Source organism: Periplaneta americana, chromosome 14, assembly GCF_040183065.1.
Source record: "Periplaneta americana isolate PAMFEO1 chromosome 14, P.americana_PAMFEO1_priV1, whole genome shotgun sequence".
In the NCBI taxonomy this organism is placed as follows: Eukaryota; Metazoa; Arthropoda; class Insecta; order Blattodea; family Blattidae; genus Periplaneta; species Periplaneta americana.
Genome location: NC_091130.1, coordinates 102,244,827 through 102,270,080, shown reverse-complemented (window position 1 = coordinate 102,270,080; position 25,254 = coordinate 102,244,827). Strand labels below are relative to the sequence as shown.

Genomic DNA, 25,254 nt, shown 5'->3' with positions numbered 1-25,254 from the left:
AGTCAGCTTTACAGGGAGCTGTATGTATATGAAAACTACATTTCCAGAACATTTAAATTACCATACTGGTATTTCAAATTTACCTTCTCATTCTAAAAATGAACTGAATTCTTAAAATCTATAAAAAATGGTCAATTCATCTTTCCTTCAGTTTTCCTGGCATTCTTCTTGGACTGGTTTATATTGCAACGCCATTTGTTGAATTTCTATGAAGTGATACCTCTAATTCCTTTCCACAGTCCTTCTTGTTACATAATTCTGTAGTGTGATTCTGCCTACATTATGTCGCTGTATGGTACTGTTGGTTCTTTGGTTGTCGATTAGTGTTACATCCCTCTGGATTCGATACTTATACTTTACTTCATTATCATTATCGCCAACGCCATTATCATCATCATCATCATCTCATTATCGATAGGAGCAGCATCTAGCGGAGACTTCTTAAACTTCGTGTTACGCTAAATGCGTTACATTTCTCACCTCGAACATACAATTCAATGCCTAGAGAAGGTAATGGTGATCATAATGTATTTGTTGCTTTCTTGCAGGCTTCCTAAACGCGAACCTGGCACCCCACCTCAAAGCCCGTGTTGCTAATTACGGCTTGATGGACCAGATAGCGGCGCTGCACTGGGTGCAGCAGAACGTGGCGCTGTTCGGCGGGGACCCAGGCAACGTGACACTGTTCGGCCACGGCACGGGAGCCGCCTGCATTAACTTCCTCATGACGTCACCCACCGTCATGCCAGGTTTGTTTCTAAATTTTATACAATGTCTGTTATAGAAAACTAATTAAAGAGTAGAACACTGTATAGAGGAAGCTCTTAAGTTCGACATCTTATAGTTCGACTGCTTACATAGGAGAATTAGATACGCCCCTATATGGGCACTAAATGGATTTGCCATTTGAATGAAAATTCGTTCTGTGTGTTGTAGTGATGCTTTTTTTTAAAGTAAACAAAATATTTTATTGATTAGGACATCCATATTTAATCACCGATTTTAAATTAATGAATTCTTCTTTTTCTATTGGAGAATTGTGCCGTTTGTAAGACGGGACTGTCGAAACCTACAGTGGTACTATAGTTGCGTCGCTGTTATTCCCGGCGTGACTCCTCCTCTGTGCTTACGTCTTCGGAAGTCAAGGCTCTATAAGTCTAGGTAGGTAGTATCGCCATTTTTTTCTTTCGTTGCCGAGCTACCAGACGAGGGATCCATTTGCCATACCATTAAACATTATCATGTCGTAGCGCCTATGATAATAAATCAAACGCACTGTAATTCAGCAAATAATTGAGCGGCAAATAAAGTCCTCGTGTGCTTTCTGCGTACGCAAACGAAAGAGCCAAAATGGCGGGCGATCATGTTAAGTATTTATCGAGCCTTAGGAAATGCATAACTTCTTCATCAGCGAATCATAAGACGCACACGACTAAATGTAGCCGACCTGTAACGTGATTGGCTGCCGGAAATTAGAGCGACGGGACTATAGAAGCCCATACACAAGTCTCGGGGCGGGCAGAAAATGCAAGTACAGTGCTGTATTCGTTGATAGATAACCAGTAAGAATTTGTATTCATTTCACCTGCCACACCCAGTCGAACTTAGGAGAGTCCACTGTATTTTTAAACATAAATCAGTAAGCATATAGATATAGTAAACCTGTAGGAAAGCTCTCCAAAACTCATATACGTATTTTGGCAAATGTTTTCCTTCTGTAGGTTATATAAATCTGGTTAAAACGTTTTTTCCGAGTTGGTTTGAGCATGAAAATGACGTTAGTTTGAAGACATTAATTTCTTAATTTTCCTATCAAATATCGAACTTAAATGTATGATCTTTGATCTTTCATAGTCACAGTGCCCGAGACACTTGCACTGTCTGTGAGCGGCAGCTCTGAAACCGCGCCGTATGAGGAAGTGGGGGGCGGGGAAACATACTCAGTAAGTATAGTACAGTCTGTCGGGTTCCACGCCGCATTCCTGCCACGGTTTCAGAGTTAGCGCTTAGAGAGAGGCTCCATCTCTAGTTCGCGTCACTTAAAAACATAGAGTATACTATGGAGGAAACGAACACACATGCTTCTTCCTTAACCTTCATCCGCAACTGACATAATTTTCATTGGTGTTGCGTCATCCACTTCACAGTTGTACCAACCAGTGCATTTATTTATGAAAGGACCTCAGTACTTTACAATATTTTAATTAGATAACATTCCTTCTATAATCATCAATAAGGACATTTGTGTGTAATATGTAAAATTGTTTATTCTCAGTTTGATGGCAAAGTAAATGACTACATTACTTACGTCTTTTTAAAGAAGTAATGACGAAGGAGTTACACTTTTAAGGTCATCATCATCATCATCATCATCATCATCATCATCATATCAAAGACTGGACTACCTTCCAATGTATGAAATGTTTCCGTCAGCGGTATTTGTCTTCCCACTCTTGTAGTTCCTATGGATTGATATTGCTGCACATTTAAATGTATACGATTTTAAAAACTGTCTGCAAATAGGTATAGTACTTTCATCTAGAGATCAGGAGGAGAGACCTGACATTTTAGCTGCGCGAGGTGGAAGGATGGGTGGTCAGAAAGAGAGTTTGATGCGAGAGGTGTAGTGCTTAATATTATACTAATCTACCAACATGGATGTTCAATCTGACTAAAAATATTGTCTTCCCCATCCATACCAACTAACAATATAGCCACTGTGCATGATAAGTTACACGACAAGTCTTGCTGCCTCTACTGTACAGAATGCTCATAAATTCTAATTCCAATTAAGTATTTCCACGTTTCATGTGGTCACATGTATTGTAAGTACTAGAACATGAACAATGATCGAGAGGGCAGGACTGACGGCGCCCGCAAGGCCGAGGACCCGCACGACGTGTTGTGTATGTCGTGTTGTTGACGTGGGGACTGGTTGTGAGTGTTTCGAAACGTCGAGATTGATCACTCCCGAAGTCCCGAACGTCAGCCTTGAATCGCCACAGTTGTTTGTACCTGACTGGACTCCTGTCTGCTTTGGCAGCTGTTATGTGTGTATGAACAGTCAAGTGCCCTATTTGAATCATCATCTCTGCCTTTCGCTGTATAATGGTCCGTTCCACAGTCTTTGTTTAATTACTGGGCCTTTGTTGAAAGGCTGGAATTTTCTTTTCATATGTTTGGGATCAAGTGTGCAATCTCAAGTAAAAAGATATTAATGCTGTGTTTTAGTTTCTTAGAAAATGCAAATTTATTTCAGAATTGTTTTTTCTTCTACAGTATTTATATAACCATAGGTAATATATAGTAGAACGGAATATTTTGATAACTAAGATACTGTTCTGTTTTGTCGTTTTGTCTCATTTAAACATTTATAATGTTGTTTGTTTCAACGATGTACGTTGTTCGGGGTTGCGAAGTCTTTCCAAGCCGACCGGGTGCTGTTTTGGGAGTGATGAGCGAGAATCGAAGCGCGCGGGAGTGGCGAGACGAGACTCGAAAGACAAATGCAACGAACACAGCGAGCGAGAGCGGCAGTCAGTTTTGTTCATCTCTAGTTAGTACCAATACGTATATAGGGAATGGTTTTAGAGAAAATGGTGTCAAAACAATGAACGAGAACATCAATTTCAATAATGAAAATGTAAAGCAAAGAAATCTAATTAAAAATCCTTATTTTTCAAAACCATTTTATTTTTTTTAATTCTACCTAAAAAGATGGTTTTGTGAGTTTCAGTGTTCTTCCTTGCGACCGTCGAATTGTATATAAGATAGATATGAAAAATATAATTACAATTGTTTAAAGGTTTTCTTAATACTCAATTGTAAATTTTGATGACATATTAAATAAGCATATCCCATTATAATAATCATAATATTACCGTTTCTGCATTTAGTCTAGATACATTTTTTCCCACAGTTCTCTTTGATTACACGTTTAGATACACTTTGCCGGTTACTATAACGCAGATTAAAGTTGGTAGTACTTAAATAAACATTAGTGCATGGGTTTCCCTGTGTGTGAGACATTGGCGAGGTGAAGTTAGTGTGTAAATATAACTATGGAGTAGCGGCGCGTTACTTGTGGTGTGGAACAAATGGCATACATGCACGCTGGTTGCAAGAGAGGAGGGTATGTGTTACGTCGCCGGAGAATTTCGGAAATTCTGAAATAATAATGTAACCTAGAACACAGATGGTTCAGGAGACTGCAAGCACGCGTGGATGGGAACATATGCTAATACAATCAGAAAGACAGGATTAGCTGATATGTTAGAGCCATGCGGCGGTTTCTGGCTTCTCTATGTGTTTGTCGGGAAGGAGAGACATAGAGAGAGAAAGAGAGGCTGAGAGAGAGAGAGAGAGTCTGTGTTAAGAGACTAGATCACGTTGAAACTTTGAAGTTTCAGACTGAGGAAGCAGATGGGAGCATCTGGAAATCGTGAAGAAAAGGAAGGAGAATTTGTTATATAACAGAATTAATATTACTGTACAGTGTAATCTTAACAAACGTAGCAAGTTTATCGTTCAAATAATTGCTCAAGGTGCATCAACATATACCGAGGATTTATATGTACTAAAAATTGTCAAATTTTGCGTGCAACTATGCACTAAAAACTTCAGAAATATCGATTTAAATATCTACTAACGGTCTTACTAATAAACAGTGTTTAGTTTTTATACGAGACTTATGCAGAATTGGGACAGAAAACGTTACTAATAAACCATGCATAAGTGATTGACGTATAAACAGGCTGTAACTATACAATTGGAATCGCTTTGCAGTAGTTATATACATGAAACCCCTTGTTTAAGCGTTGTATATAGAGAAAAAATAGCCGCTCCTCTAACAGCTGTTCTTATCGACTGTCGTTTTGTTTTTTGATGATGGTTGCCTTCTAACCACAGAAGAACAAACCAAAGAGAACAGAATAATTAGAATAATATTGCTGTGGCTTGTATTCTTTGACCAAAATATAGTGTGGTAATCGATCAGAGCTAGTTGTACTATCGATACTTAACACGGCACACTAGAGCGCTCTAACGGATGCAATAGAGAACTTCAGATGTTCTAGTACCTTTCGTAACGAAGTAATGACGAAACTATGACGTAGCTGTGTAACAGTTATACTGTTATACACGACGTATGTAGTGATTATTAGTAAGGAATTTACACACGACTTATAAACGAGCTACTCATAGTATAATTATAAGACAGTTAAGCGTCTGATATAGAGTTTTTATTAGTAAGACCGTAAAAGTTTTAAAATAAGCTGACTGGACCGCTTTAGTGCAATATTAGTTAGAGATTCAGGTAACTTCTAACAATACTCTTACTCGCAAAAAATTATGATAAAAAATATTAAATAATTTTATTCGTGTTAATGTTAATTGATTTTGCCTCAGTTCAAATGACAAAATATAGAAGTATTTTCCAGGTTTTCTGTCGTGTAGGAACGTCTTTTTTTCAGTTAGTAACTTACAAATCTGAATGTTGTAAAAGTTCGTTCAACATCACCCAGGATGTAACTTGAGCAAACTTAAATGAGGGACACTTGCAAGACCCTCAGTACTTAGACTAGAGTTCATCTGCTCCTTGGAAAAAGAAGCTACTTCCTATAAAAAAATTTAGACCATTATTATTCTGGCGAACTGTGATTAATTTTTTTTAGATAATGTCTTCATAGGTGCTCCTTTTAGCCCCTCCTCTGCATATTCAACTACCGCCAAAGAATCAAGGAGAGGTATACTCCTGGTCTCCAGTTTTTCAATGGCCTTAGACGGGAACAAATAGTGTGCTACTAGGAATGCCAGAATCTCCTGAAGATAAGGTTTCTGAAGAATTTATTGCAGTTTTAACGTATAGTGATTCTTCTGGATCGAAGAACTTCATAGATTTTTAAGTAAATTATTTTACTACGCTGTATCAACATCTTAGGTTATTTAGAATGTGAATGAGATGAAGGTGATAACCGGTGGAATTTCCGGTGTCCAGCACCGAAACTTACCTAGCATTTGCTCAAATTGGGTTGAGGGAAAACCCCGAAAAAAATCTCAACCACGTAACTTTCCCCGACCGGGATTCGAACCCGAGTCACCTGGATTCATGGCTAGAAGCGCTAATATACAATTAAATATTTGCATTTGAACACTATTTCGTGTGATGATTATATACCGAGCATATGTATAGAAATGCATGGTTTAATGACACATTACATCATAGTGAAAAAACGTTATTTGTGCATCTTTACGTTTCGAAAGAAGAATAATTTAATAAGACCAATTTTATTTTGAATATTGCGCATATGTTAACCCTGTTGGATAAAAATGAATATTTTACTTTAATATTGCAAATAATTTCCTATTTCGCCATTTTTTTTAAATTTCCCATACTTTTTTACGATTAAACTTTAAAAAGTTCCTTCATACGAAAAGAATAATTGCTACAATCACGTTATAGTAACTGTCGAGGTGGCCCGGGTTCGAATCCCGGTCGAGGCAAGTTACCTGATTAAGGTTTTTTCCGGGATTTTCCCTCAACCCAACTTGAGCAAATGCTACTAATACTCTATATGTACTTCTGAATTCGCCCATGTGCTACATACCCTGCCCATCTCTGGGTGTAGGGATATGAATAGCAATTTCATATGAGTAAGCTTAGGGCGCGGGTCTTATAACTGAAAGGAAGTTATTATATGCAATTAAATCTCTAGTTTTCTTTGAAAATCCCTCTATTTTGGTAATGCAGAAGTAGCAACCTTCCTGATAGCTGTTAGTTCCTCGTAAAATTATTGAAATAGGCCTATCAAAAGATATATTGCTGTTTTTCCCCCCTCAACCACTCTGTTAACTTAATAAAACACGCACAACACACATGTGGTGACTGACATTTATCCCGTTGACCCACTTGACAAACAAAATAAAAATAAAACGCCCTGTTTTACATTGTAATTGATTGCCTTTTTTTTTCGAGGTAAATTGATCACAAAATCATAACAAAAAGTAATTGGAGAAAATTTACGCCATCGACGTTTGCGACCAATATGGCAATACTACAAAAACAATAGAACTGTGCATCTATCTTCGACAACTGATACTATTAAAATGTTCAATTCTTGACACAAAACAAAATAACAATTTTGTGTTCCTTTGATTCCCGAATATGAAGGTACTATGAAGGAAATGCTACGTAATTGTGTGAAATAATCATGTTACAGAAAGGAACCGGATTCGATCTAGTTCGGTTTATCACGTTTTTATACATTTATCTTTATATTTGTACTATGTTTTCATACTATTCACTCAATATAAAATCTAGTTTTCTGAAAAAATGTTATCTATTAAAACTTTTTAAGTATCTATTCGTCATCGGCATATAGAAGTATGAAATAAGATTGGTTATTCTAATCCGTATTATGAAAACCTTCTTGAGAAGTGTTATTTTGGACAAAAAAGTTTAACCATGTTTCACGCTCGCTCTGTTTATCCGCATTTCACGAGAAGATCCGAGCAAGGAATGCGAATTTTTCTCCCACTCTTATAACCTCTCCCAGACTCTGAACCGGCCGACCATTGACTGAGCCTTGTTTCTACCAGCCGGCCAATGACATCACTCCTATCCACCTGCTCCTTCAAGAACCCTGAGTTACTGGTTTACTCTCCCCTTACCCCGCAAGGACCGTACTCCCCTCACAGGGATCCTCTCGTGAAATGTGAACAGTATCTTTGTGCTGCTGCTCTAACTTTTGAAAAATATATGTCATTTTTTAAAGTAGAGTGTCTTTCGTATCGATGAAAGGAAATATATTTGTTTATTAACCACGATACTGATCTCTTGTGTAGACTTAAAGTAAATCCCATTATACTTAAATGTATTTTTCTTAATGTGCAATTTTTTTAATATTCAAGTAAAACATTATTAACAGTCTTATTAAATAAACCAAATGGGTATCATATTGTGTTCATAATTTCAATAACTAGGATTGAAAACCGTTGCAATTCTTCATTTCATAATTCCACTTTTAGATTTTGTGTGCTGTGCCAAAAACATAATATATAATGGTTATTAAACGTGGTCACTTCCATAGGGGATCTTACGTAATATTCAGGAACATGTCTTGTGTCTGGAGTACATAGGCCTAATGTAAAATCCATAGCACTGAATGTTTAATGATATATGCTGAAGTATGTTTTATTTCTAGAATTGTATAGCTCAAAATCATGCTGTTCAATTAAATTATGTGTAATGTGTGTAATTATTTCTTATATTACACTGGTTAAAAATATCTCCTACTGACGCCGTGCCTTAAAGCTACATTTTCCGAAGAAGTGAACTAGATAAGTTGTCTAAAAACCCGAATGTGACGCCAGAAGTCTGATTCAAAGATAAATTCATTTTGTGTTCTGACCAAGGGCAGGACTTTCGCTGGAAACCCAGCTTTCTCAAATATTTCTTATATCCTGCCCTCCTCTTTGTTTCCTCATATGATCCATATATCTTAATGTCGTCATATTCTGCTACACCGAACTCTACTCCCGTTCACCATTCCTTCCAGTGCATCCTTCAGTAGGCAGTTTCTTCTCAGCCTGATGAGATTCAGAATCATTCTTTCCTCACCCACTCTTTCCAATATAACTTCATTTCTTATTCTGTCTGTCCACTTCACACGTTCCACTCTTCTCCATATCCACATTTCAAATGCTTCTGTTCGCTTCTCTTTACTTCATCGTAATGTTCATGTTTCTGCCCCATATAATGCCACATTCCATACAAAGCATTTCACTAGATCCTTCCTTAGTTCTTTTTTCCAGAGGTCCACGGAAGTTGCTCCTTTTTCTATTAAAAGTTTCCTTGGCCATTGCTATCCTCCTACTGCCTTCCTGGCAGCAGCTCATGTTACTGCTTACAGTATACACTATGTATTTCAAGTTGTCCACTTGCTCTACTGTCTCATTTATAATTCCCAAGTTTATCTTCTGCTTTCCTTCCTATGACCATGCTCTTCGTCTTATTTGCATTTATCTTAAACCCATACTGCTCACAGATGTCATTTAGCTCCAGTAGCATAACTTTTAGTATCATTTCCGCTTGTTTTAACAACACCACATCATCAGAAAATCTTATGCACTATCACTCGTTAGATGTTCTGAAAACAATTCTTTACTAAATTCTCCAAGTAGATGTTCAACAGGGTAGGAGATAAAAGACATCTTTGACGTACTCCTCTCCCTATTTCACTTCCTTCTGACATTTCTTCTCCTCTCCTGACTTTGACTCGTTGTTTCAGATAAAGATTATTGAAAAGTCTTCTCTCTTTCCAATCCCCACCAATTTCATTCAGGATGTCAATCAGTTTATTCAAATCCACTCTGTCAAAAGCCTTTTCTATGTCCACATATACTACATACACAGTACTACTTGAGGATTGTGCATGGAGATCAGTCTCTTATTGGAGCGGTCTGTTATAGGGAGCAACTCGAGAGAGGAGACCAAGTAACCTGGGCAGGTAGATTACGCAGAGGGTTGGAGGAAATAGGCATGGGATTTATAATCGGGGAAGATTGCAGGAACAAGCGAAATGTTTGGCGGAAAGTCAAGAAACGCCTGAAGGATATAGACAGGCAAATAACAGAAGGGGAATGTAGGGATAAGGTTGCTCTGGAGATCCAATCGATGATCAAAACAAATTGGGGGGCCGAACTCTATCCCTATGGAGGTAGCAAAGAAGGTAGACTGGGTTTAATCTGGTTTCGTCTAGGAGCCTGGAGGGCATTTAAAACCGTCAACGAAGAGGGGGCGAGAATATGTCCTCTTTGGGGTAAAGGCGAGATATCACACCACATTTTATCGGAGTGTGAAGCCACAGAAGCTCTGAGGAAATGATTCCTGCGAGAGTCCTTCATTACATCTAGCCGGGGGCACTTGGCAACATACAATATGTTAAATAACGTTAAATTTTGTGACAGTGTGGGAAAATTTATGGCAAAAGTTCGACAATTGAGGATGGAACTGGCCGAGGGGAAGGGAGCCGAGAAAATAAGGGAAAGAGTTATTAATTAGTGTTGAAATGATGAAGTAATTAGAAGATAATGTTATTTTTGTATTTATTGTGTCTTTTTTTTTCTATTTGTATTTTATCGCGTGTGTATGTTTTTTATATTTTACCTTTATATTTATTACTTGGATTATTTCGTGCAGTCTCAATAAGGAATTGAATTTTATATATATATATATGTTTCACTGTGTTTTTTTCTCTCTCTCTTCATATCTTACATTTATTTTATTTTTTTATTATGTTTGTGAAATTTGGTTTGAAATTAGATTAGTTGTAATTGTGATAATTAATGATAACGGTAGTAATAATAACTGTTGTTTCACTATTTTATTATTTGTAGTATTATTTTTGTTTTCTTTGAAGATTCAAACTGTGCATAGTTACAGCACGAATGGCCGTACGGGCTCGTGCAAAGATTCTTGTGTACATGAGTTTGTATAATTTATCATGCATCAATAAATGCACTTCTCTATCTATGTATCTATCTACACCTCTTTATTCTTCTCTAGGTATCTTGCGCCGATTGTCCATAGCAGTCCAATTGCATCTCTCGTACCTTTTCCTTTCCTGAAGCCAAACTGCTCTTCTTCCAACTGTTCTTCCATGTTAGAATATAAACTTCGATTCAATATTCACAAGAGAATCTTCGCCGAGTGCGATATTAGGCTGATAGTTGTGAACTCCTTACTTTTCTCTGGCATTATTTTTCTTCGGTGTTGGAATCAAAACTGCCTCGTAATTCTTCAGGCCATTCGCCTTTCTCAAATATTTCGTTGTATAATGTTGGAATTTCCTTCTTGTCTTCACCCAAGCATTTCACTAATTCAATGAGGATTCCATGAACTTCTGTTGCTTTTCCATTCTTCATTTCCTTAAGCGCTAGTTCAACTTCTTCGCTTAAAATAGAAAATCAGTGCACAGCAATCAAGTCCGTAGCAGCTAGTAAGTGAAAATGCTAGCTTGATTGATGACAATTGATACCACATCAGCAATTGCAGTTATGACATCTGAAGATGCAGAATAACTCTGTAACATTGAACATTGACATTGTTAGTACTTTCTTTACAACGTTTTAAACATTATTGTAATATATTAAACCTTTATCTTTTCCACATAACTCGCAATGAAACTGCATTAGGATACTGTCTTCTTAATCTAGTGCTGTACTGTTCTGTCTTGGTCTTTATAAAAATATTCAATTGTCAAAAATAGTCAATAGTTTCAATCATACACATCCATAGCTCCCTAGTGTGTAGTTTACAAGTCAACTAGTTGCTAGTCACTAGTGTGTAGGTGCATTTTATTGTCTTTTACTGAAATTAATACTCTGATTACAAATTTGAAACCAGTATTTTGAGTTAAGAGTTGATGAATCCATGAGTAATCTTGTTTTATATTTCAGTGCATCCGAATAATAAAAATCTAACCAACCAAAGCAATTTTTTCAGGAGAGCAAAACAACTAATGACTTGAAATGGAAGTCAGATTTGGTGCAGAATATGTATGGACTCAGATTTATGTATCATATGAAACAGTATATGTTAGAATTTAGGAGATATTTTTTTTTGCTTTAAAAATAGAAATAAATAAATATTTATGTAAAAGGGATCTAACCACAAGAACGGAATAATGATCTATCCAACATTGGAACTATCATAAAAAATTGAACTTGTGAAAGGTATAAGAATACAGAAATAAACAGTATTCGTTCTTAGAAAGCATACACGGTCATTCAAGCACACTGAGATTTTCATAGAATTCGCGATATTCCACTGCGATGAACTTGAACAGTCTATCTCCTTGCTTGTTTCTTTTGGATTGTCCCTATTACGAGTATAAAGCTGAAGTAGGATAGATGGTAAAGACTGTAAGACATGTCTGCTTCTTTTACTCTTTCTAATAACATAACTTTGCCAGGGTTGCATTGGTTGTGTTTGAGTCTCGTACAAACGATATTGGGTTCGCCTACTATAAGTCGAATCCAACGACACCCGGTTATTTTGAATTTAGAGTGATTAGTAAGGAAATTATAGACCACTGATAGGTCAGGAAGTCATCTCGGTCCAATACGGGTGCGTTTGAAAAGTTCGTGTTCTGACACAAAGATGGCATTGAAAACGTTTAAACAATGCCGCCATTGTTAGCAGACATTTTAAATTAGTTCACTCACGGAAAATCATAATTTTCTGTTGACTACATTTAGTGCAGTTTAATTTTGTAGTTAGTGCGCCGAACAGACTATCAAAAATTGAAAGTATTGAGTTTCCTGCTGTTACTAAATATTTCGTAAAAAAAGGAAATGAGTCAACGGAAATTAAAGCACACATGGATACTACACTGGAGGAATCCGTTATCGTTTTCGACTGTGAAAAAATGGGCGGCATTATTTAAACATGGTCGATAGAGTGTGGAAGGCGATCCTCGCAGTTGACATCCAATAACAGCAACAAGTGAAGAAGAAGAAGAAGAAGAAGAAGTAGAAGAAGTGCACGATATGTTGTTGAATGACCGTCGACTAAAGTGCGGGAAATTAGCGAGGTTATGCTTACCTCAACTGAACGGGTGTGCCACATCTTAGTTAATGTCTTGGGCATATTCAAGGTCTCCTCAAGGTGGGTTCCGCGTTTGTTAAGATCAAAATAAAAATACAACTCAATACAAATTTCGAGGGAATTTTTGACTCGATTCGGAGAAAAATGCGCCCGATTTTTCAGGCGGTTTGTGACCGCTGATGAAACGTGGATTCACTACTACATACCAGAGATAAAACTGCAGTCGAAACAATGGACGCACAGTGATTCTCCGCCTCCGAAGAAAGCAAAACCTGTTCAATTGGCTGGAAAAGTCACGGCGTCCGTCTTCTGAGATTCTAAGAAGATAATCATGATGTACTATCTAACAAAGAGGAGAACAAAAACCAGAGAATATTATTGAAATCTCCTGCAGAAACTGAACGGGAAATTTCACGAGAAGAGGCTGGTATGACCAAGAAGAAAGTGTTGCTTTCTCACGACAATGCATCTGCTAACACGTCTGGTCTGCAATCGCGGTTGCTAAACTACAGGAACTACGGTTCGAATTTTTCTTCTTGTTTTCACACAGATCAAAACTCACTTGACTGGAAAGAAAATTTCGCAAAATGAAGGGTTTTTCGCAGTAGCAAAAACGTTTTTTTCTTTTTCTTTTTGCAGACCACGTAGAATCTGTGTATAAGGAATGCAATTAAATGCCCTTTCCTACTCTTTTAAGGATCTCTTGAATTTCTCTGTTGTTTATTCTTACTATCCTTGCATTCTACAGGGACATCATTTTATTTTTACTAACATTATTAATATTAACCTGGCTATATCTCTGGATTAAAGGTCTAGAACCGGAAACACCGCTTGCTCCCCGTTCCAAGACTGGAGGTCGACGATACTGGCGTAAAATACAAATCACTTTACTGGGTATAGGAGCGAAGAAAAATAGTTTATCCATATATGTAAACTAGGAAATATCGCAATTTGGAGTTTAATAATTTTCATTAGGTTTTTGTTTAATCAAAATACAGTACTATATTAACATTTAGTGTTTTTACTCACGAATTGAGCTATTCATTCGGACGTATTAATTATGCAGTGTATATTGTACTGTTACAGCACATTAGCGTACAATATAGAGAATGAAGTTCAATTGAAAAATAATGATAATATGGATATTTAAACACATTTTTTAAAATGGTGGCCGTTCATTTCGATACAGGCTTAAGTTCTTTTGTGCATATTATCGCACTATAGACCTTTGTACCTAATTCCAATTGCCAGTTTCGTCCTTCGTACGAGTAACTCATGTTGAAATAATTCTGTACCTACTCTATAAAAGAGTACCTTACGTACTGTAAATCTTCGCTTCTGCCCGATCCGAAAAGATAAAATTACTCAGAAATGCTATCTATTGTCCATTGAAGTGGTTTTGTCACAGGGTCGTAGAAAGGGGGGAAACCACGTGATAGTTAATTACTTAACGAGGAACTTTCATTTAAGTTATTTTAAACAGTTGTACAGTATTACGTAGACGTCCAATTTCTAACAGAAATTAATGTTTTCAGAAAAGAGCTAAGGCAATCCAGCTACTAGACTTTACAGGGGAGCGGACAGAAGCGGGTGGAGGAAACCGGGATGCGACGTAGGCAAACGGACGACATTACCTGTGGGAAAATATGATTCAATATAGAAAGCTCTTTCATCACTGGAAAACGCGAACATTTTCTGGAACGTAATATGCTCACTAACTCAGTACTGCATACGCGGCCTCGGTTCTGTGTGGAGAACTGTTGGAAGTTTACTAGTAGAGGGGGAGGGAGTGAAGTACATTCAGAAACTCAGGTACAATAAAAATTGAAGTAAAAATAAAATCATGTGCCTGTACAATGTGTATCTTTCTCCTACGACCTCTATTTAGCTGTTCCACTGCACTGGAGGTAGCCAGAACCTATATTTCACCCGCCATTTTACTGCATTTAGATCAGTGTTCGTTAGAAAACTAACATTAAGATCTAAAAAATTATGTACTTCCGAAGAGTGTAGAGCTTTAGGGAATGAAAGGGTCGTGAAAAACTTTGATAGATTACTATTATCCGATCAATAATTCAATAGAAACTCAGTTTCCACATGAACGATTGTGTTCCAAGCTCTCAACTCAAGGGGACAGACATTTGATTTAAATATAGTGTCGCATATCAACCGTATCTTGGGTCCAATAAAATCACTCAGTTATGTACCTTGTTTTCGTTGAAGGGAAAGAGTTACTGTGATTTTCTGGACATTGTATACTATATTTTTCAGTCTTCATGCATTTAAAATTAACTTCCAAACTTTACGCGTCATTTGTTCCTTTTCGCGTTACCCATTTTACTTCGCTCTCATTATTTTACTCGTTTTCGCTTTATTTCTCGGAAGAAAGGTTTTCCACGGCACCTCGAGGTGGTTGAGATATGGCCACGTCACACGAGAGATGTCATGTCCCTGGACTGCACACCTGCCGGCAGCACGACAGCGCCCACCACGCCCTCTGCTCATAGTGTTAACTCACACCTTCACACATCCCATTATCCACACACATTAGACATTCCGCCTACTTACACTTCCAATGCCAAACAGTGGCTACATCTATCAAGGAATTGAAGTTTGTGTTAGAAGTAGTTTCGATATGTGGTCCACGTTTAACTCATTATAAACTGCAGTGATCGCTTAGCATACTTGCATACGTGGAACATGTGCATATATACTAGATAGGCCTACATACGGAAAGGAAAGGCCAGGCCAATATAGCAGACGATCCAGCAGTCTCTTGGTTTTAGTCGTATACAACTCTTTCAACTCGTACAATAATAATTACATATATTGTACAGTGACATAATTCTATTTTTACTTCAATTTTTATTGTTCCTGAGATTTTAATATACTTCATTCCCACCCGTCCTGAACACGGAACCAAGGGCGCATATGCAGTCAAGGTCATCTTATGGTCACAGTATACAGTACTGAGTGAGTGAGTATATTACGTTCCAGAAATATGGTCGCGTTTTCCAGTGAAGAAAGAGCATTATATATTGAATCAAAATTTCGCATAGGTACTGTGCGTCCATTTGCTTGCGTCCCGGTTTCCCACACCCGCTTCTGCTGGCCTCTTTGTAAAGGCTAGTTCGCCTGTGGCTCTTTGCTCTTTTCTAAAACATTTACTGTTAGTAATTAGATCTATACGTAATAGTATAAAACTGTTTAAAATAACTTAAAGAAAAAGGCCTCGTTAAGTAATTAACTGCTACGTGATTTCCCCCCTTTCTACGACTCTACGACGAAACAATTTGGACGGACAGATGTCTGAGTAAATTTATCTGTGCGGATCGGGAAGAATTGAAATTACAGTACGGTACGTAAGGTACTCTGTTATAGAGTAGGTACAGAATTATTTCAACACCAGTTACTGTTTTCAGATACGTAGGACGAAACTGTAAATTTGAATTAGGTACAGTATAGTACGATAATATGTAAAAAAAAAAAAAAAAAAAAAGAACTGAAGCCTGTATCGAAATGAACGGCCACCATTTTCAACAATTTGTTTATATATCCAGATTTTTATTATTTTTCAATTTAAATGTATTCTCTGTATTGTATGCTAATGTGCTGTAGACAGTACCATAATATACACTGCATAATGAATACGTCAGCATGGGTAGTTCAGTTCATGAGTAAAACACTTAGGTACTGTTAAGACTGTACTGCATTTTGATTAAATGAAAACCTAACGAAAATTATCAAACTCAAAATCGTGATATTCCCTAGTTTACGTAAATGGATGCACTACTTTTCTTCCCTACTAAAATAAAGTGATTTGTTTGTATTTTACGCCAGTATCATCAAACTCCGGTCATGGGAGGGTGTAGCAAGCAGTGTTTTCGGTTCTCAACTGTTAATCCAAAGGTATAGCCAGTTTAAAATTAGAAATGTTAGTAAAAACAAACTGATGTCCCGATATATCTTTGTGCAATGCTTGGTGAAAATGAATAATATATTTCAGCATCCAGCTAGCTGTAAAGTACTTAATCTCAGCCACTTTTTTCATTAAAAATAAGTAATCGTCACAGAAATTAATATCGATTTATGCTGTAATAAATATTCTATGTCACAAGTAATGTCAGTTTGGAGTAAAATTTTAATTGGTTTGTGTTATGACAAGAAAGTAAGCTAATCTTTAAAATAAATACCTAGAGATTCTATGCTCTTGAGCCACTTTTCAGCGAAGTTTGTTATCCTTCGACGGTACAAGTTCCTGGTTTTTAATGCCAAGTATTCGGTGTTACCGATTTCAACGGCTTGCAAGTTTTGAAAATTTCTTCCACACAGGAATGAGCACAGTATCGAAACAGATGTTAATCTGAATGCACAAAATCAGAGCTAAGATGCCGGGTCTGATAGAAATTTGATTCCTCCCAAATCCTGGACTTTTTCCATTATAATATTTAATGTTAAAGATCTCAGAACGTGAGATTTCCTTCTGCTTTTTCTACAGGGACATCATTTTATTTTTACTAACATTTCTAATATTAACCTGACTATACCTTTGGATTAACGATTCAGACCCTGAAACACCTTTTGCTACCCCCTTCCACGACTGGAGTTGATGATACTGGCGTAATATACAAACATATCACTTTACTAGGTATAGTAGGGAAGAAAAGTTATTCATCCATTTATGTAAACTAGGAAATTTCGCGATTTTGAGTTTGATCATTTTCATTAGGTTTTTGTTTAATCAAAATACAGTAATGTATTAACAATAAGTGTTTTTAATCACGAACTGAGCTATCCTTTCGGACGTACGGTATTCATTATGCAATGTATATTATACTGTCTACAGTACATTAGCGTACAATAAGAGAATGAAGTTAAATTGAAAAATAATCATAATATGGATATTTAAACACATATTTGAAAATGGTGGCCGTTCATTTCGATACAGGGTTCAGTTCTTTTGTGTATATTATCGCACTATAGACTTTGTACCTCATTCCAATTACCAGTTTCGTCCTTCGTACTAGTAACTCATGTTGAAATAATTCTGTACCTACTCTGTAAAAGAGTGCCTTACGTACTGTAAATTCAATCTTCACTTCTGTCCAATCCGAAGAGATAAAATTACTGAGACATGCTATCTACTGTCCGTCCAAGTGGTTTTGTCGCAAGGTCGTAGATAGGGGGGAAATCACGTGACAGTTAGTTACTTAACGAGACCCTTTTATTTAAGTTATTTTAACAGTTGTATAATATTACGTAGACGTCCAATTCCTAACAGAAATTAATGTTTTCAGAAAAGAGCTAAGACAGTCCAGCCACTAGCCTTTACAAAGGGGCGAGCAGAAGCGGGTGGGTGAAACCGAGATGCGACGTAGGTAAATGGATAACAGTACCTGTGCGAAAATATGATTCAATATTGAAAGCTCTTCCGTCACTGAAAAACGCGAACATATTTATGGAACGTACTATACTCACGAACTCAGTAACTTACTGTTTACTATGACCCTAGAGCAACTTTGACTGCATACGCGGCCTTAGTTCTGTGTGGAGGATTGTTGGAAATTTACTAGTAGAGGGGTGGGAGTGAAATACATTGAAAAACTCAGGTACAATAAAAATTAAAGTAAAAATAAAATGATGTCCCTGTATATGTTCACATTAAGCTCCGGGCCCTTTTTAATTTACTTTTTATCTGTTGGGTTTGCTTTGAGAGACATATTTTCTCTATTTGTGGTAGATTTAATTTCCGTGTTAGTTTCTGAACTTCTTCCAGGAAACTAACCTATATATTCAGGTTTCTTGTCGACAATTCTTTATTTTCCTATAATGCCTGTTGGTAGCCTCATTAATTTTTCATTCTGCATTAGAGCTTGTTCTTCGATTTTTAATGCTATGGGGTAGTTAGATTCAAAAAGCACATTGCATTTCAGTCGCCCATTTACAAAAACCCTTAAATCCACAAAAATTCAAATTTTAGTTTTGTACATCATCTGATAGCCGGCATTGTCTTACATATTTTAAGCCACATTTACAGATATTATAGACGTTATTTCCCATTCAAAGTTACGACTGAATGTTGGCTACAGTTCCAGAACCCGTTAAGGCAATGACAATTAAAGGTTTTTAAAACGTTATGTCCATAAGCGTATACAGGAGCAAAGCCTGTTAAGTCCAATTGAAAAAGTGCATATAAGTTTCAATCAACGTTATATTTAGACTTTTTGAATCCATAATTTCTGCTAAATCTATACTAATAATAAATCTGTAGCCGAAATTTTTCTGGTAATTTTCGATTTTCCAAAAATAATTGGTCCTAACATATATAATTAACCACCCTGAAACCGAAAATCGCATTTTTGAAATTTTTGTTTGTATGGCTGTCTGTATGTTTGTTACCTTTTTACGCGATAATGGCTGAACCGATTTATATGAAAATTGGAATATAAATTAAGTTCGTTGTAACTTAGATTGTAGGCTATATGGCATTCAAAATACTTTATTTAAAAGGAGGGTTATAAGGCGGCCTGAATTAAATAAATCGAAATATCTCGCTTATTATTGATTTTTGTGAAAAATGTTACATAACAGAAGTTTCTTTACAAATGATTTCCGATAAGTTTTATTCTTTACAAAATTTTGATAGGACTGATATTTAATGAGATAAATGAGTTTTAAAATTAAAATAACGCCACCTACGACGGTGCAATGAATTAAGAACAAATGACTTCGTTTATAAGGGGCCTTGGACAACAACAATCGAAACAGGGGCCTTGGACATCAACAATCGAAAGCTAATAAACATGGCCTACAGAGAATGTTTCTGTGTTTGTATGAAGTAATATCAGAAGCTAAATTAACCGATTTGTATAATTAATTATTATTTCACCTTTCGAAAGTGTAGTTTCTCTAGATGGGCATAATGCTATAATGTTATTACAGTACCGTCTGAGTAAGATTAAAATAGCTTCTTATGCACAGAAAATTTGATAGGCTATTTTGTACATTCGTTTTCTGTATTTCTTAAAATAATATTTATGTACACTCATTTTAATCTCAGAGAATTAACGAACAACGAGAGTGTATTGATTTAGTATGCAGTAATAGTACGTTAGCTTAGCAATCCATTATTGTATAATTCAAATTTCAACTGTGCTCCATTGAATCGTGTTAAAATACATAAAATATATATGCAATAAATGCAATCCAAAATAGTTGGGTAATGAGCGAAGTAGATTATCTTGCGCTGTTGTAAAAGTTGTTCCCTGGATCAAACGTCCTATTTTAATTATGTAATTACTTTATATTTATTTCTAACAGGTGCAGCGGAGCGCACGGGTACGGCTAGTTAATAGATAAAAACCACATTGTGTTAGATATGCTATGCTCCTGGATAACCAAAGAATCTCCAAAACCAGCCAAGAATATTATTATTCTATTGTCCCTTATTATTGGCCACTCGTTCATACCTCCTGATATATTGTCTGGTCATACAGAGGAGGACGTTAAAGCAAGAAGACTTAGCTTGAAACCTACGGACTATGAACAAATTTTATTATTCTATTTGGGACTATATTAAAACTGAGACAGATGTACAGATGTCTGATTGGAAATCGGCTGACAAAGATATATTAAAGCCTTCTTCAGCTTGACATTTCCAGTTAAAGATGTAAAAGGAACATTATCAAGAAGAAAATCACTACGGGGTCAGTCAGTAACTGTTCAAAGAAAGCAAAGCCGCAACCTTGATGTTGGAGTAGGAAAACATATCTGCAGAAGGGAGAATTCATTCGTGGAAACTCAGCACACAGAAACTGAAAAGGGTATAAAGCTAAACAAAAGACAAAATGAAAGATATCACAACCCTCTTAAATAATCACTATGGGCCTGAATGGGAGAGTTACGAGGACCTTCTATTTTACAAAAATTTAACCCAACACATAGGAGTTGAACAACCAGAAGAATAGTGAAATAGGTGAACTACCAAATCAAGATGATACAATGATAAACCTTTAAGTGAAAAGTGGAAAATAATTATTATTCATTAGAAAGACAGAATCATAAAAAATATATTTATTTTCTTAGCTTTTATCCACGTTATCATATTAAATGTGTTATTAAAAATAAGTTCTTAAAAGGCTTGTTTAGCTTACTGTGTCACTCATGAATCACTGTTCTTATAAATTTTATGTTCCATCTTTATTTATTATTTTTTTTTTTGCTAGTGATAAACTGATGCTAATATACTTTAGTAACAGACTAATTCTAGTCTACATTTTTTAATAATAAATCAGTAATTACGTCACTTTTATTTAAAATGTCTTAAGTATTCTCTCTTGTTGTGTGCCATCTTGAATAGTCAATTGTAGTTTCAAATCCTGTTATATCTCAGTTACAGAACCTAACACCGTCAAGTGCAACTTAAAATATTTAATTAAAAAGAAACTATTACAGTATGATTTCAGCATTTCAGGTAGATCAGATGGAAATAAATTACTATATAAAACTAAACAAAGAAATTACAGAAAAGCGAATTTGGAAACAAATGACAGTTTTTCCTGATTTCTGTAAAATTTTGTTGGAAGGACTTAGCAGGTATCGGAAATGTACGACTCATTTATAGGTGTGGATTTAACAGCATCTCTAATTAATTTAAATACTTGCTTTTGTACAAAATTTAGGTTAGCTACATTTTGCGAGAATGTTATTAGAGCTTCTTAGCAACATTTCTTCCGCGTCATTGCTGTCCTGATATCCCATTTCTCTCCGCGTCTGTAGTTCGATCTCCGAACAGGTCGTGATCGAATTTGTGGTGAAAAAACACAGACATTGCAGAAGGGTTTGTCAGAGCAAATCCATTTTCCTTTATCATCGCACACTACAGACAATCTGATAGGCTACGTGCAAAAATATGAGAAGTTTGTAGAATAATCGTGCAGCTTTAACAATGCGAGCGACCAGCTATTATGTCGTATTTATCGGGGTCTCGTAAACCTACCATGTCATATCCTCCACACAAAGATATCCATAGGGGTTAGGTCGGGCGATCAAGGTGGTCATAATACTGCTATCAGAATGCAAACCTACCTTATTTAGCAATCCACTCAATGCGTTTGTAACAGGATTCGCTTTAAAATATGTTGCAGGCAAAACAATCAAAAACAGAACTGACTAGTAAGTAGTCTAACGGAAGCGAAATAATTTATCTTTTATGAGGACATTTACTGGAAAAATGGTGCATCTGCTAGATTTGCCTCCTCTGTCATCCCTGAAACCTTGTAAACGTCTTTTCTGACACACTACATACTTGTTTATAATATAATCTACATATATGTTTCCTGTTTAGATGTAGTATTATGCGTAATTAATATATTCTTAATGAAAATGTACAATTCTAATCAGTTGTGACTCTTTTTTGTAACTGCAACGAGAGTGGATTGAATAATTTATCTCCTGCAACAGGATGAGTTAAATTAAACACTCGAGTTCGTTTGCCTAGGTCTTAAATTTGCTGCGAAACGCGGCTTTCGTATCGATGAACACGGTTTGCAAATTTACAGATTGCTTCCATTACATCATGTGATCGTGTTATGGTTCTACAGTACACCAGTGTTAGTTACTTATACAGTGAAGCTTTGAAGATAGTGCAGAAGTTTAACGAAACATAATCAACAGCACTATTTCATCTAGGTCTATGTATATATTGCAATATCATATTGTACTATTTTGAGTTAATAACATACACCAGTAGGTTATAATTAGTTCGCAGATATTATCTATTGGTGCAAGTTTTGAGTTCGTCATCGAAAATAAACTCGGACCTGTCTCTTCCAACAAACGAGGAACTCAATATGAGTAAATACTTATACTAAATAGGAAGTTAAAGGAACTCAGGAAAGAGGACGCCGAGACTGGGAGGAAGAGATTGCATTAATCTTGCTCAGGATAGGGACCGATGGCTGGCTTATGTGTGGCGGCAAAGAACTTCTGGGTTCTCTAAAAGCCACAAATACGTAAGTAAATATATACGTGTATATTTTCTGAATCCACTGATATAAGTATTTCACTTATTTATTTGTACTATTTAAATGGACATTTTCTAACAAAATACAGGTCAGCTAAGACATACACTTTTAACTTTAAATTGAAAGTCCCAAAAGGTACAATTTTTCCAGATATTATTTCATAACTCCACAACCATTAGACGCAGAATGTTGAAAATTCTCACACTTATTTCACATCCGTTTATGCAAAAAGTAGATTACAGTAATGCCCATATCCTTTAAAATAAAAAATAGGTAAAAAAAATAAGGCGTAAATTTTAATACATTTTTATATAGTGCATATAAAAAATTAGGTACATTAAAATTAACAACTCTACATGTCTGATAGTAGTCCACTTTTTATAAATAAGTGTGTAATACATGCATTAAAAAATTAAATATATCAGAGAAACCCTAACAATGTTATGGTTACCAAATGATATCAAGTCATAAATTTTTTTAATACTCATAAAACTGGCCTTTAAAAATAATAATTATTAGTAATGTTTTTATACTTTTATCAGCTACTTAAGTTGTAATATATCTTGTTATGGCACATTTTAATTTTTGTCTACTTGTGAGTTCCTTTTCTTGTAAAGTTGTAGAAATTTAGACTCTGTATTGTCTGACAGGGTAATTCCGGGGTAGATAGCCATGCGGCTGAGACGACCAACCGCTCTTATTTTTATTCTAATCATCTGTTTCGAATGAAAATCGGTTTTCCGCCAGATGTTAATTAAACGAAGTGATTGTTGCACCTGCGAAAACGGAAGGTTATTATTTCCGCGTTTTGTAGCCGTTCGTGAGTCTGTGAGCAAGCGATAATTTTTCACCTTCAGAAATAACAATAGAGAAATACTGCATTTTGTGAGGAAATTTGCTGGAAACATTATTAAAGAGGTAAGGCATCTTTAAACATTCTATCTTAACTGTATTTGCTCTCTTCACTGCTGCCAGTTTTTATTACGCGGTATGGCCATCTCTCCCGTAAAAAAGGAGAGATGGCCAGCATTTTTCCGGGATAGATGGCCTACAATTGAGGAATATTATTATGTTAAAAGTATCGTTATTTCTAGATTCCGATAAAATATAAAACAAAGCCCGGCAGCAAACGTGTCTTTGGAATGAAGATGACTTACACCGTGCTTTTGAAGCCATTAAATATGGCACTTCTGTACGTCAAGCCTTCATTACCAGGGAACGGATTTATATGGACTAAAAATATATGAAATATGTAAATATATATGTAGTTATTTTTACCAAAATATGGAATTAAATATGGATTTTTACCAAAATATGGAATTAAATATGGACTTAAAATTATAAAAAAAAATGACTATGTACGTTAAATATTGGTACATTTTAATCAAACTAAACAAAAAATATAATGGACGTACCTTATCTTCCAATGTAGTTTCAACAAAACACAATTTTTATTGTCTGTTACCATAACAATAGGTTACAAACATTTCTTTCAAGTGCTGAAAAGTGAATCTTCTTCTATTGTCTCTGAGGATAGATTTATACTGACTAAAAGAGCGTTCGACGTCACAAGAAGTAACTGGTACATAATTCAATTTCACAATGTCTGCTGGGGATAAGTCCAAGTTAATCTTCACTGTTGATTCACCACTCATCACAGCAACAACCTTTTGTAGTTCTTCATATCCAGGGTTTTTTGAAAGTACAGTGTCCACCTTAGCTCTTACTGCATCTGCAACTTTACCTCTACCACGATTCAGTTGTTCCACAGTACTATTTATAATTTCAAAACTTTCAGATAGTGAAAGGTGCCTATTTTGGAGACTTTTGAGCGTTTTTATGATGCATGAAAATGTATGCTGAATGTGAGCTAAGTCATTCTTCACACTTATGTCACAGGTAACTGTTGTCGCAGTATCAATTGAGACTGCATCTTCAGAGTCCAATGCAAGGAGAACATTGTTAATAGAGTCTATATGTTCGGCATAATATTCAACTGCTTCTAGCCATGTACCCCATCTAGTTAAAATTGGCTTTGGTGGCAATGGAATTTCAGGGTACATTTCTTTCAACACGTTAACTCTACTGGGAGCTTTGAGAAATACTTTTTTCACTGATGAAATCAACAAATCTACTTTAGGGAAATTGTCTCTGACCACTTCTGCCACACGATGAAATGCATGCGCCACACAAGTAAAATGAGTCAATTTAGGATATACAACAGATAATGCTTGTCCAGCTTTGACCATATAAGGGGCAGCATCGCTAATAAAGAATAACACATTATCGTACATAATACCCTTTGGCCACAGGATACCCATAGCTTCGTTGAACAGTTTAACTATAGTTTTGTTATTGCACTTTTCTAGAACATCACAATGTAAAAGAATTCGTTCAGAATATTGTTCACTTAACAAACCGATAACTACATTACCAACAAGTCTACCTTCTTTGTCGGGAGTCTCATCAATGGAAACCCAAATTGAACTATCTTTAATTTCATCTCTTATCTTCTGTATTGTCTCATCGTAGATGGATGGAGCATACGTCTTCCTAAGTGTTGACTCATCCGGGATTGTATGTTGAGTATATTTTTCAAGGAATTCCCTGAAGACCTTATTC

At 36.0% G+C, this 25,254-nt stretch overlaps 1 protein-coding gene across 1 annotated transcript in view; it reads left to right on the top strand.

Annotated features, from left to right (window-relative positions):
* The window catches only part of LOC138713610 (neuroligin-4, X-linked-like), a 357,534-nt gene that overhangs the window by 96,769 nt on the left and 235,511 nt on the right, over window positions 1-25,254 (top strand). Inside the window, exon 2 of the mRNA XM_069845834.1 lies at window positions 549-749. Within this exon, the coding sequence (XP_069701935.1) occupies window positions 549-749 (201 nt within the window). The remainder of the gene's footprint in view (window positions 1-548; window positions 750-25,254) is intronic.